Source organism: Osmia bicornis, chromosome 10, assembly GCF_907164935.1.
Source record: "Osmia bicornis bicornis chromosome 10, iOsmBic2.1, whole genome shotgun sequence".
Classification (NCBI taxonomy): domain Eukaryota; kingdom Metazoa; phylum Arthropoda; class Insecta; order Hymenoptera; family Megachilidae; genus Osmia; species Osmia bicornis.
Window position 1 is genome coordinate 9,668,733 of NC_060225.1, and position 13,324 is coordinate 9,682,056.

The 13,324-nt window shown below is 38.9% G+C and overlaps 1 protein-coding gene across 2 annotated transcripts in view; it reads right to left on the reverse strand.

Moving 5' to 3' along the window:
• Positions 1-13,324, reverse strand: part of LOC114874268 (fl(2)d-associated complex component-like) — a 63,739-nt gene that overhangs the window by 9,368 nt on the left and 41,047 nt on the right. For both annotated transcript variants that reach the window (XM_029183428.2, XM_029183424.2), the window contains exon 3: positions 47-109. In XM_029183428.2, the coding sequence (XP_029039261.1) occupies positions 47-109 (63 nt within the window). The remainder of the gene's footprint in view (positions 1-46; positions 110-13,324) is intronic.

Consider the following 13,324-nt stretch of genomic DNA (forward strand, 5'->3'; position numbering starts at 1 on the left):
AGAATGTTCGCTGGGAATTTTTTATCAATGATAGTCATTTACTTACCTCATCTTCCTGTGAAGAGGCTAATTCTGGCTCGTTCTCTTCCAGTTTCGTCAACAATTTGTCCTGAAACAAAAAGATATATTTTGTTAATAATTTAAAACGGAAACTCTAGGTGGATGTGAATAAAGATTGATTCTTTTTAAGGCAGGTAAATCGAAGACCTCGTCCTTTTCGTGGAAGCTTGAATAATAATGATATACTAGTTCATCAATAGTTTCCAGTGCTATTTTTACGTTACGCGTACTACGAATCGATCAATATACTATTTCTTTACCACTTCCCTTATATTCTTCGCTCTGCAAGGATTATTACTAGATCGCGTTACGCGATCATGAAACTCTTTCATTTTTAATTCCCTTTCATTCATCAACCAAATACCTGCATTAAATTACTAATGCAACATTCACTATCTCAACGTTCCTATTCTTTCTGAAACTATCTCTAATTAATGGAAAAAAAATTTACGAATAAAAGGATGTCGATAGAATCAGATACAAAAGAAGCTCTCAGAGATTAAAATAAAAATAAATGAATGCAAGAGAGAAGGCTCGTTCAATTCAAGGTAACTGTCAAATCAGGGTAAAAGAGTGGAAAAAAAAACAAGCTTTGTTAGACGAAAGAAAAGCAACGTTGCGAAATAGAACGATAGGCGGATATTCAAAGTGTAAATGGAAAATTGGCTGACTTGTGATTCGAGATGGTCCACGGCTAGTGCGTCAGAGTGAAAAGTTGCTGTACCAAATGCTGCACCTTGTGGTGGGGATATTTTGCGCATCATCCCCCTAATATCTGGAAAGCACCCTGACCCAAATACACGTACGCGCGGAACAACCGGACTCTCCTCTGCCAGGATCATTCGACATTAAATGAAAAGCACCGCGACATTTTTCATCTTCGATATCTTGTGAAAGGCTCTTTCGCATCGAATTATTTTCAGTTTCGTTTTATCTCTCTATCTGGTCGACGAAGAAGGATAGAGTTTCGAAAACAAATGTTGAAATATTTCCAATATACCATATTTGCGTTTTAATAAACATTATGTTTGTTGACGCAAATGGAATTTCAGAGTGCATTCTAAACAATCCAGCGCCATTTCAAGAGTCAACAAAGAGGGAACGGATTCGTTTTATCCCTATTTATAGCCAAGGACTGTGCATATGAAACTCCGAGTCGATTAAGCTCCTCAAAATTCTATATTCGACAGCTTAATGGAATTACCACGTGGAAATAGTGCAATTTCCATTCGATACTCCGTCGATCGAAACCTGATTCACAGGCGTTTCCATTCGAAATCGAGATAGTCATCAAGCATCCTATTAGTTTATGATTTATCCCTTACCATTTTCTCGGTAATTCTCAGCATACCAGTTCAATAGTCTATTAATTTTTCTTACACATCTGTGATAAAATTCATCTACCTAGATTAGCTGGATAATAAATAATTTATACCTAGTATTTAAATGTAAAGTAAATCGATTTCCTTGGTTCAATAAATCTCAATGATCCAGAAACTTTCACTTCAGCGTAAAAGTGATCTTTTTTAATCAAGCTAGTAGATTGCAATTTTAATTAGATATTCATTACCCTCAGCTGTTTCAGTTCAATGGAGCCTTATATTAGTTCAAGAATATTTGATTGTAAAAAAAAAAAAATAATTTTCACTGCCTTGGGAGAAAAGGAGGCGAGTAGTAACGAGTAGCGTCATGCTTGAGATCCTTTCTCGATCTCAGCTTTCGATTTCTGTCAGTTTGCTCTCAGTGCTATCCATGAATCCAAGGATGCAGTTCTTTCCATGGTGGTTTTATGGTGTTTCAAAGTGTTACCATGGTGTTACCAATGTTGTTTGCTCCTCTGTTGTGCCGCATAATCGCCATTAGAAGAGGTAATTAACGTTACAACACTCAGACTCTTTGAAATGATAGATTTCCATAAATTTTATGGTTAATTATAAATTAAATTCTGTGAGAATGAAGCTAGTGCTGGTAAAGAATAGGCGCAACGGAAAGGCAGGGTTTTTCTTTCTTCTTTATTTAAAGAAGAACTTTTTTGTAGCATGCACGTGCTCGGAACGAAGGAGCTGAGTAATGGCACTGTTTGAATTTTTGGTAGTCTGCTCCTGACAAGCTCGCTTTTCATCGAAAAATTCTAAGAGCTTCTTTTCACTAAGCCATGGAAATTTTTCACTTGTTTTTGTTCATTATAAAATTGAATTCGTCGTCTTGGTTAATTAAAATTTTGTGAGGAAAATTAATAAATGTACCAAGTGCCTTTCTTCTATTGGTCTTAATTAGTGTTTCATAAAATCAGCTTCATAATTTATCAAAATGCAACTCAAAATATAGGAGAATGTTAGAATTGCAAAGTAATCACTAGAGTTCGATTACAAATTACCCAGTGTTACATTCCTCTAAGCGAACTGTGAGGATCATGCAACTTTCACTCCAACTTTAAAGCGTAACAAGAGAATCAAAGATGCACGGAATCTAATACGAATCAAATTACCACAAATTAACCTGATTAATTAACGCAGACTAGATGCCAACTTTCCTCGACACAATCATTAACACCATTGTGCTCCTTTCACACGATAGTTTCCCGTTTTCCACGTGTCGATAAACCTTTCTAATTATCATTATCTCATACATAGTAATTATAATCATAGGAATAGCTGTTCGTTTCGACATTGCAACAACTATACAAAATGATTTTGTTCTGAGGCAAGATGTGACCATCGAAGCAAAACGCTCAGTAATCGATAGTGTGAAAACTTGGTTCTTCGAAGCGGTTTCGTTTTTACGCCTCCAATTATGGTCTCGCAATAACAATGATTTATTCGTCCGTTCGTAAACTTTCAAACGCAATACTTTCACTGCCAAACCTATTTTAACACATTTAGTACCATAAGTTCTAAAATCCTGTTAGTTATTCGTGTCCTTCTTTATGTCGTCAGGTGAGAGTCCTCTCCATCTTACTCCACTTCCAGCCGGAACTTGTTCTTATTGCTGTCCTATTGACTTGGAACGTGACATTGAGTTTCTACTGTTCACTAGGTATGTTTTTTACCACGGATATTTAATACAATTTTTTTAGAAAAATTGTGACCACTTTCTTGATGTTTCATGTCATTTATTGCTACATAAGACGGAATCCAAGTTGTGGCGATAAGCTGAATATTTCGGATCCCTTTTCGCTGAGGGCTAGTAATTTTGACGATAGATTTCCAACAATAATTTTCATTCACGGATACAGTGAGAGCGTGTTGGAAGGAAGTGCCAGTGCAATTCGAAAAGGTAGTCTTTTTGAAATATTAATATTAAAGTTAAGGCGACAGGTAAGTTAGAAGTTTTCAAAGCGGTTGCATAGTCTTACTTATTAGACGGAAATTGATGAAACTAGACCGGCGACATTAGTATCTACAAGAGTCAGCAAGCCGTTCTAAGACATTTTGACAGAATGATAAATCGCGGGTCCTTCTGAAAGTTCACCCTTTCACGGAAACTTGAACGTATCGCGCGGGAAATCCATATTTCCCGACTGTGACATTCATTTTCGCCCCTTTCAACGCTAAACTTTCTAACGTCCTACGGACACAAGTTTCCAAATCGTCTGGAATTTCCTTCAATTTGTTCCTGTACCAGTGCGATTTCACCTAAGGACTGCATTCGAAAGAGACACTTGAATTTGAATTAGAATCATGCCTGTCACCAGTTTAACATTTTCTCAAATTATCCAGCGTATCTGAAGCGAGGCGAGTACAATCTAATCATGGTGAATTGGTCGAAATTGGGAGGCCTGCCATGGTACGTGACAGCAGTTCGAAACACTAGGATCATAGGTCCTAGGGTAGCTCGTTTAGTGAATTGGTTGGATGCTCAGGGTGCTGTATCCTTATCCAGATTGCATGTAATTGGATTCAGCCTAGGCGCTGAAATTGCTGGTTTTATGGGAAAGGCATTGGCACCGAGAAAGGTGAGTCTCCGGAAATTGAGTCACGAGCAATAAACTGATTTTACTGCAAACGTACGGTTGTTCAGGTTGGAAGAATCACCGGACTCGATGCAGCTTATCCTCTGTACATGTACACTGGCAGAGAAGGACATCTAACGGCGTCAGACGCGATGTTCGTCGACGTGATTCACACCGATGGCGGAAATTTCGGATTCCCCAATCCTTTGGGCCACGCAGACTTTTATCCAAACGGTGGCAAACCCGTTCAACCTGGCTGCAGCGCGGGAAACGTGATAAGCAGGAGCTTTTCGCGACTCATGAGAGCGTACAGTATGAACAGACCATCTCGAAGCCCACTCGTTTTACAAATACTTTCAAGCACGTCTTCATAAATTTCTACTTTTATTTTGTACAGTCACTTGTGGACACAATCGAGCTTGGATGTACTACTCAGAGTCGGTGACAAATCCTCTTGGATTTCCTGCCAGTCGCTGTCCAAAATGGCACCCAAACATCAGAGCAAACTGTGTATGGACACCTGACGTTTTGATGGGAATCGCGGTAAGCAGCAGGATCAGGGGAAAATTCTACTTGAGGACAAATGCAGACGCACCATTCGCTAGAAACACCACTGGATACATTTGGAAATGACAGGAGAGATTTCGAGTTTGGATGAACCAGACGAGTGGATGACGTTGTTATCCATTTTAGTCCTCTGAATTTATCAAGAGGATACTAGAAAAGGAGTGTTTCGAATCATAGAACTTACCACGACAAATGCAAAACGACAATAATTAAACTTTATAAAATATTATTGGTTCGTAACCAACGCGACGTGCAGGCTGACGTTCTTTCTGCGTTTATAGATCCATGATAAACAGATGACAATAAAATCGACTGCCAGTGAAATAGAGTTTTCCTGTTTTACGACCGTGAATAACAATTTCACCGGCAAGCAAACCGCAATTTTCGTTATTCTTGATGCACTCTGCTCGTCCTCGAAATATGGAAATTCCAAGGACGAGTGTCTTCTTATTTCGCCATTTTAGACGATCGATAATGGCTGCCTGAAAGGACCCTTCGAGGCTAGAGTAATTGCATTAAAAATTTTATACAATCCACGATCTCTGGCAGACTCGGAAACGTTAGAAAAAAAAGACGAGGTTGGCTGATTTCCAACTATCTCTGATGCTTTTATTTTGCAGCAATTTTGCTGGAAAACTGAACCTCTAATGACCACACGAATCCATGACTATCTTGTGTAAACGAAAAATCTGTAAATCGTTGAGTTTCTCTTGCAAGAAAATCATTTTTCTGGAAAATATTTACAGATCCACACCCCATCCGATGGCAGACTTTCCAATCTGTCGTACCAACAAAGACATTTCTATGAAGCTTTAACAGTACTCTTCCTTTTTCTCTTTGTCTTCGTTTACCAGCAGAGCAGATAGTTTCCAATCCATAATGCTCCGACGGGCGTCCATGCAAGACAATGGTTATCCCTCTTTTTCTCCACTAGGTTTTTCCACATTCACCACTTCATTCCTAGCGAAAGTAGGTAGAATCATTTCCCTCGAAAGAGATCGAACAGACTAAATGATGGAAGGATTGCATCACTGCTTTTTCATTTATCTTCATCATGGTTCTTATGCATTCGCTTTTTGCTTCAATTAAAACCGTCGAGAGTCGGATAACATTTCTACTTAAACAAACGATAATGCATTTTTTGATTCGAAAGCATTAGCGTGAAAAATGTAGATGTTGCATCGAAATATTGACACAAGAATCTATCAAAGGAAAGTCCTTAACAGATATTTTGGAAAGACTCCCGAGACTCGAGTGGCTAGAGTACTCTCGAGAAATCGATAGAAATACAGCTAAGCTTCTATTCGTAAGCTGAATGTTACGTAACGTAGTCTAAAACAGCCGCCGAAACATAACAAAATTGACCCGACACTTCACACGTTGCATCTTAATTTTTAAAATAATTATTGCAGTTTTTGATTACGATTTTCTGTATAAAAAAAAGCGTCATTGAAATTGAAAGGAAATTCAACAGATTCTAAGCAGATTCCCTCAAAAATTGATAACCATTGTGATTGTTAGATGAATCATATATCCTTAACACGCAATAAGATGCAAATTCAGGAATCGATAAAAGATGAATTAATGTAAAGTGGAAACAACATAATTTCTCTTGCAAGCCCTTTGACCTTTCGTCTGTTCATCGAATCCCTTGTATTCCATGAATCTAAGAAAATAATTCAGAACCGTGTTTTATTTTTTCTTTTATGTCATCGTTGAAAGCTTGCAATGAAAGAGAAATCTTACAATCTCGAGGAAAGCCACGGGTCAGTCAACTCGGTACGTTCGCTAAAAAATTCAGTAGTGACAGGTCGATAACGATCGACGACCTATGGCCGGGGTTATAGATGACCCTAGTCTTGAAAGACTGCACCTCGGCTGTAAAGACTTGAAGCTTGCAGTCAACACGCTTCGTACCGTATATTAGATGCCAGCACATTTCTCTTTGCTGTCATGGAAATCCCACGGGTGTTCTGGCTTGCCTTTGTCGCAAGAACTTAGAAAATTAAAAAAAGAAGAAGACAAAAAATTATCGTCGTCGCATCGATCGTTCTCGTTTTTTTATTTAAATTGCATACTCGTATTACTAACTCCCAAATTTTTTTTACTTGAATTCTATCCGCTCCTAATTTCTTATCTTTCCAATTCACTAATACTATTAAAGTTTTCGAGAAGTTATAAAGGATTATCTGGGAAAAAGTTTGGCGCGAAAAACAATTTCCACGACCGATTACTCTCTTTGGAAACGTAAATGGTGCTTTAATTAAAGTTTTCCCGACGCTGATCGTTAAAATTCCAGCAGAGCTTTGGTCTTCATGGCATTCAAGGTACTAGAAGAACGTCGAGTTCTTGTTGGTTCGTCTCATCAACACGGAAGAGAGATGTCCGTGTTCTTTTTACATAATTCCCCCGAGAATTCTCGTTTGCTGATGTTCGAGTTAAGTGGAAGTCACTCTGCAGAGTGAGCCTGCTGATGGCAGATCCCGTGACGAGTGTTCCGGGTCAAAAAATTCGCTTTCAGTTAAAAGATAGGGTCCAAGCTGGTTGTCAAGGTAGCTTTCGAGCAGAAAATCCGTGTAGCTACATGAAATTCAATTTACGAGAAACTGCTTTCCCTTCGGAACGAAGTAACAAAAGGAGGGATTATTTATGTGCTGGCTTGATAGGTTAAACGCCATTGGAGAACCCCTGGGATAAGGATATCCTCTACGCTTCTCATGTAAGCAAGTAGGTTGTGTTTCATCGTCAAGTGTTTTCACTGGGATTCTTTAGAGGAGATGGCGTTACACGCCATTTGTTCAAATTCGATGGAACGAAACGAACGGTAACGGAAGTGCAAGTCCATTTTCAGACAGACGCTTATCTCAAATTTCATGCCCTTATAAATTTTTATCATTCTTCGCGTTCTCCTTTTACCATTTCAAACAACGAATCACGAAAGAAGATCAAACGTTATTCGACAATCTACGAAAGCACGAATCGCTAAAAAGAGATTTCTCACAGGATTAACTGCAATGAGACATTATAATGTTATTGGGTCTATTATCGCTGTCAGTAACAGCGAGAGAATCGATGAAATGGAATGGAATAACCGTCTGGTCGGCGCAGTCTCTGCTGCATTCAAATCGCGAGCTTCTCTATATCAGCAACTTCGATTCCCGCGTCGATGAAGGTGCATTGTCCCTCGCGGAAATAGAGAACGAAACACGAAATGTCTGGCTACCGCCACTCCTTTCCCTCTACTCTATCGATCTACCTTTTGTCCCTTCTTTTTCTCCTGTCTCAGATTACGAACACGTCAGGTACGATACGAAACAACCCTTCGATGCGTTATTTTCTGCGTGCACACGGGCGTTCTTGGAAAAGGTCACATTACAGGGTTGCCTACCCCTTTTATGTGTCCCTCTGCATCGCTTTTTTGTCGTGTTGCACGCTAACCAGGGAAATGTGCCTTTGAAACGCGACAAAACAACGCTGAATCATCTTTTTCAACGCTACCGGTGGTAATCTTTGATACTTCACATTTGACATTCCATGAAACGTATTGCTGTAAATGTTTTTCATCCGGAAGGTAAAAAAAAAAAAAAAAGTTAACTTCCTTCCTTCAGTGTTTTATAACAATGCCACGTAGAACAAGCATCGGATTCAACAATTTCTTTTCCGTGACAAAGTTACGGTACGAGTATGCTTTCGTGACGTCACCTGATTATTTCCACACGGTGGAAAATGCAGCACACACCCGGCAGTGACGCTCGAGGCAGTAACGCCTCATTAACGCCTTCCATAAATGACGCGATCCTTCGTCACGTGCTACCACTCGTTTCCACATCCCTTGTTTCATTCTTCTTTTCACCCTTTTATTTTTCATTCTTGTCGTACACCGTTATTTCACCTGAATTTTTATGCTTTTCTGATGTTTCCTCCCGTTTAATCTGTTCTAAAGTTATAACCATACAGCAGTAGGGTCTTAATTTAGCCTTCGTGTTGATTTATTCAGAGTTATAAAATCACTCGCATCCAAGTTGTACCATCAATTTCAAGCCACGCCATATTTTCCGAGGGAAATGCATCGAGGCACGTGCATGACATTTATATATTCGTGCATTCGTGCTTCAAAGCAACGTAAATATTACTGTTGCGGGTGTATCGGGATACAGTAATGGATTCCCGTGGATATCAAGCGTTTATAGATCAGTCCAGGGATGCTAACAATCTCTAGGGACTTGTTAGACTTGCTGAAGATCGTTAAGCTGTTGTTGCCTTTCAGAAGGTGAACTAACTGGACTCTAGGGGAGAATATAAGTATCGACAAGATTTGCTCTCGTTTCGTGTTGCATCTACACCCTCGATCAGGCGATTACACGCAATCGTTTTCAATAAACTTTCCATCGAATCGAAATAGCGCAGACGCTAGTTTTCAATTGCTGACGAGAAGAAGAGAGTCGAAACTACAGTGATGCGCTCGTACTCGTTCTCTATGTATGGAACCTCATTAACCCTGAAGATAGCCTGAAGTATCGTCGCCATTCTATTTTTGCCGTATTCTGCAGGTTTGTTCAGAATCTCGCCCCAGGATAATTAAGCTCTTTGTTTCAATTGTTACGCGTTCTCGCCTTCAATCTTTTTCCCTGCATGCATTTTCGGTCGTTCGGTAATAGGCATCGACAAACGGGAATTATATTCATCTCGGTGGATCAAAATGAATTCTCAGCTTAACGTTGCTGACTGAACGATTCAGACTTACCGCTTCGGATATTATTTTTTCGACGAAGCTAAAATGTGGTCGCTATAATTTTCTCGAAGCCTCGACTCTTGAATAGAACCTTTAGAAATGCAACGCTCGAAATAACCGCATTCTTTTTTTTACTGAAGCATCTTCGTACCGTCAACCCATTCTCCTCTGTTCCTTTCCATTACAGAAGAAATTATACTTGATACAGTTTTATCCATTCTTGGCACCGGGAGCAGACAATAGAAAGAAGGATCCATTCGGTTGCTGAAACTCTAGAGCAACTTCTATGGCGACCATTAATGGTAACGGAAGGAAGAGAGAGGTGCATCGTGACGGAAGTACCGAATTATGCCCTCCAGCTAGAATGAACTTCCATTATACGACGCGTTCCTCTTTATCAAACTCCCTTCTCGGTTTTTGCTTGAAATTTTCAGCGTGCTTTTAGAAATAGGAGCTTCGAGGATCCAATCTCCCAGTGTTTATCTACTTTTATCCCTGAAAAATTCAGGTCTGCCAGAAAATCGGCCGCACAACCGCGGTAAACAGCGAGAGATATTTTCGAAATACGGTGAATTTAATTGCTGACGGGGGAATCGCTAATGTTCTTTAATTATAACAGAAGCTCTATACGATTCATCCGACGATTATCCGTATTATCCGTTTATCATCTATTTTTAACTTTACATGATTATACTTTTAATCTGAAAGCTTTAATGAACGCGAATGCATCTGTTATCCAACGGTATTACATATAACGTGTAAACGTGTAAATTCCTAGGACTGAGTATGAAAATAAAAACATAAAATCGAAATAACGTTGCCAAGAAGCTTAATGATGTTTTTAATCAAGCGAAATGTCAAAAGAATTGAACTGCAGAATTGCTCGAATAATGTATCAAGATAACAAAATTAAACAAAGCAACATTTGTACGAAACAAGATTACCAAGAAGCCTGGCGTTACTTTTAATTTGCATGAAGTTAAATGTCAGAGAAATTACGAAGCAGGGGGTTGAAATTCAGAGCTGCTCGAATTATAAACTTCTACCGACGCGGATTCAAATTATATATAAAAACAACCAAGACCTGGTATTTCTTTTAATTTGCATAGAATTAAACGTTACACAATTGCAAAATAATGAACAGGTTTAAGGAATGAATAAAATCTCGTAGTGACTCGAGTTAGACATTCTCGATTCTTGTTAAATTTAATGAAGGTGTACTAAGCCTGAGCTTAGAGTATATTCGCACGAAATTGTACGACTTCAGTTCGATAAACGATCTCAGTTACGTTTCAAAAGGCTACTTTCAAGATCTTTCTCTGCGATCTCATTTAAAGGTTGTTACAGCGAGCTCTAGGTTTCGATCAAGGAAACTATAAGGTTTTCTTACGGCAGGAACTATTAAACGAAACACTCGATTATGCAACAGGCGAAACGAGCAATGCTTCTAAACTAATAATCCGATTTGAAACTTTGAAATTACATAGTTACTTTCATTCAATATTCTCAATTGCTTAAAAAAAAAAATTACGAAAGAAGTGTAAATTATAGTGCATTCAAGTTTGAACAAGCCACCGATAACGGGATATTTTATAATCTTGCATGAAATGCAGCAGTCTGTACTAAACAAGAGTAAACGAGATTTTGATGAGCATTATGAGTTACTCGATTGGTTGAACCTCTCTTATCGGTTTTGTTACACTCCCAAAGCACCAAGATAAACGACCAACATCGTTTACAACAACGTCGTTAATTTTTAAGATTACTTCAACCTACGAGTGTGTGCTGAAGTAGCACTTCTTAAAACCTGAAGGGCCAGACCCGACAGTAATTAGGCTTGTCACATTGTTCAACCACCAAACCACCCCAACGTTTCAGCCAGCCCATAATATGTACATTAATCTTTTTATATCATTCTTTAATTTGCTATTTCAAATTCTTAGTGTGATTTTTAGAATTGTCTCACTAAAATCATGAACGTTCGAGCAGCACTTCTTGTTTCAATTTACAATTTTCCTCGAACGTATTTCCGTTCACGTGGAATTCAATATCTATGGGAGAAAGGAATCGATCTTCCCTGTTCGCCGCTTTTAAAATAATAGCTCGTAAAAGCGTGGAACAAGGGAGGAATAGAAAGGCCAGCAGAGAATTTCCGAGATACCCTTAAAGATAGATTTAAAGTTTTACCACCTGAGCTGCTACGGATTTCTCGAACGAACGACGCTACAACTTTAATTTTGTTAAATAATTAAAAATCAAGGATAGAAAGATAATTCCAAGTATCACTGAAACAAGGCTAGAATAAAAATTTAATTACCCCGTGGCTGACCAGGCATCGTTGAATTTACTGCAAAAACTTTTGCAGCCGTCTAATATTTTTGCACCACCTTAATAAATAAAAACACGGGTAAGCAAATTGGTTAGATAGATAATCCTCAAGACCTGTGTTGTGGAAAGTGGACGAACCTCGTGTAATCTAACGGAAGCGGAAAGCTGCATCGATCGGCATTTCTAAGGTCTGCGCATTATGGGGGTTCGTGCGGCCGGCCTAATGGTATTATTCAACCCTTAATACCGGGTTGCTTTGGGGTCGTTGACCAACCGGTCGCTAGTATATTTTTTCCGTTTCATTTTTAATTCGCTCCGCTACTCTTAATTAACTTCGTTTCATTCAGAATTAACGCCAACACACCATTCTAAATATGGTACGACCATCGCGCGCACACGTGCAAGTAGAACAACGGTTCATTGTCACAAAGGGAGTTCACTGGCGTCATCCATGCGTTATGTATTGTTATAGATAAGGTCACGATACTCTTGCTTTCAAATAGACGTAATTAACGCTCGGAAATTAACACGTTCGCACTAAGCTAGCTTATTTGTATTTTAGATCGAATAATTTGAATTTGCTAAATCTCAAACAGATTCGAACGCACACCGGCGATCACCCATCAATTTTTTTTTTTTTTTTGCCTACACAGCAAAGGCATTTGACTAGACTAAAAGAACACCTTAAGGTTCACGTACGCCGACAATCGCGATCTTAACGCAAAGTTAGCGTGCACCTTATCTATCAGCACGTCTAACTAAATCTAAGTTACGAAAGTCCTTCGAACAGCAATAAGAAAAGCAACTTCTACTTGGCCAATTCGCAACATCCACGTGTAACGTCAAGGTTGATGCTTTACTTTGACCTCATGACTTAACAAAAATATTATAAATTCTCACGCAAGGATACGAAATATCAATCAACTGACATACCCCATTAACACGTTCGCTATCAGTACTCAATTAAAAATTCGTCGACTCCAATTGATCATTTGCATATTTTGAAAACGACAGATCGATCATCAGAGAATTTCAGGCACACTTTCGATCGCTTAGTCGCACGCGAGAACGTTTAAGATGTTTGAAAAAGAAAAAAAAAAAGAAGTCTGTTGATTGGTTGCAATCATTAATGATCCCGGAGCTTGTTATTAAGGTTGTTATCGACCTGGATTATGATAAGGTCTAAAAATTCCAAGGCTTTCGTCGTCGTTTACCGACACGCGAAAGTTTAACTGGTCCACTATTCTGACCGAGTTTCTACTTTAAAATGTAATTTTGAATATGATTGATCTTGAAAGCAACCAATGATTGACAGTATACGATGAATCGATATCTTATAAAATATTGGAGGTTCCCTGAGGAGCTGTTGGTTCCATCAACTTTCAGAACACGTATAAATTTTACAGAGTAGATCAGTTTTCTACATCGTTCTATTTCGTTTGGATTTGTGAAATGGTTTGGATTCTGGAGAATCGAATATCATATCCTTGTTTTCGATGTTTGACGGAGAAGGGAAAGGGAGAGGGTCGTAAATCAAGGGAACAGAACTAAATGGATTCGAGAAATTCGAGTTGGATTGGGAGGCAAATGTTGGCCATACTACACTGTACCTAAATATCCGAGTTATCCCGATCGTGTCGATCCTTCGGCCGTGAATATTGTTCCTTGGCAGGCTTCCTGACAGG